At 80.0% G+C, this 541-nt stretch overlaps 1 protein-coding gene across 1 annotated transcript in view; it reads left to right on the forward strand.

Annotated features, from left to right (window-relative positions):
* Positions 1-541, forward strand: part of MAP3K5 (mitogen-activated protein kinase kinase kinase 5) — a 201,769-nt gene that overhangs the window by 23,462 nt on the left and 177,766 nt on the right. Inside the window, exon 4 of the mRNA XM_046675036.1 lies at positions 7-339. Within this exon, the coding sequence (XP_046530992.1) occupies positions 7-339 (333 nt within the window). The remainder of the gene's footprint in view (positions 1-6; positions 340-541) is intronic.

A 541-nucleotide genomic window follows, 5' to 3' on the forward strand; every position in this document is an offset into this window, starting at 1 on the left:
GGCGGGGGGCGGCGGCCGAGGGCGAGGAGGGCGCGCGCCCGCCGCCGGCGCCGCCGGGCAGCTTCTGGAACGTGGAGAGCGCCGCCGCCCCGGTCCCCCCCTGCTGCGGCAGCGCCCCCCGGAGCCGGGGCAGCGGCGGCAGCGGCGGCGGCGGCCGGCGCCCCACGGTGGCCTATGTGATCAACGAGGCGAGCCAGGGGCCGCTGGCCGTGGCCGAGAGCGAGGCGCTGCAGAGCCTGCGGGAGGCGTGCGAGGCGGCGGGCGCCGCCCTGGAGACCCTGCACTTCGGGAAGCTGGACTTCGGGGAGACGGCGGTGCTGGACCGGTTCTACAACGCAGGTGCGTGTGCGGGTCGGGGCTGTCCGCGCGGGGGGCTGCTGCTCCGGGCTCTGGCGCGCCGCGAGCGCCCGGTTCCCTGCTCCCTGCGCCCCGCTCCTGGCGGGACGCGGTGCTGCTCCCTGCTCCCGGCGCCCCGCTCCTGGGGGGACGCGGCGCTGCTCCCGGCACCCCTCTTCTGGGGGGACGCGGCGCTGCTCCCTGC

This window comes from Equus quagga, chromosome 11 (genome assembly GCF_021613505.1).
Source record: "Equus quagga isolate Etosha38 chromosome 11, UCLA_HA_Equagga_1.0, whole genome shotgun sequence".
NCBI lineage: Eukaryota > Metazoa > Chordata > Mammalia > Perissodactyla > Equidae > Equus > Equus quagga.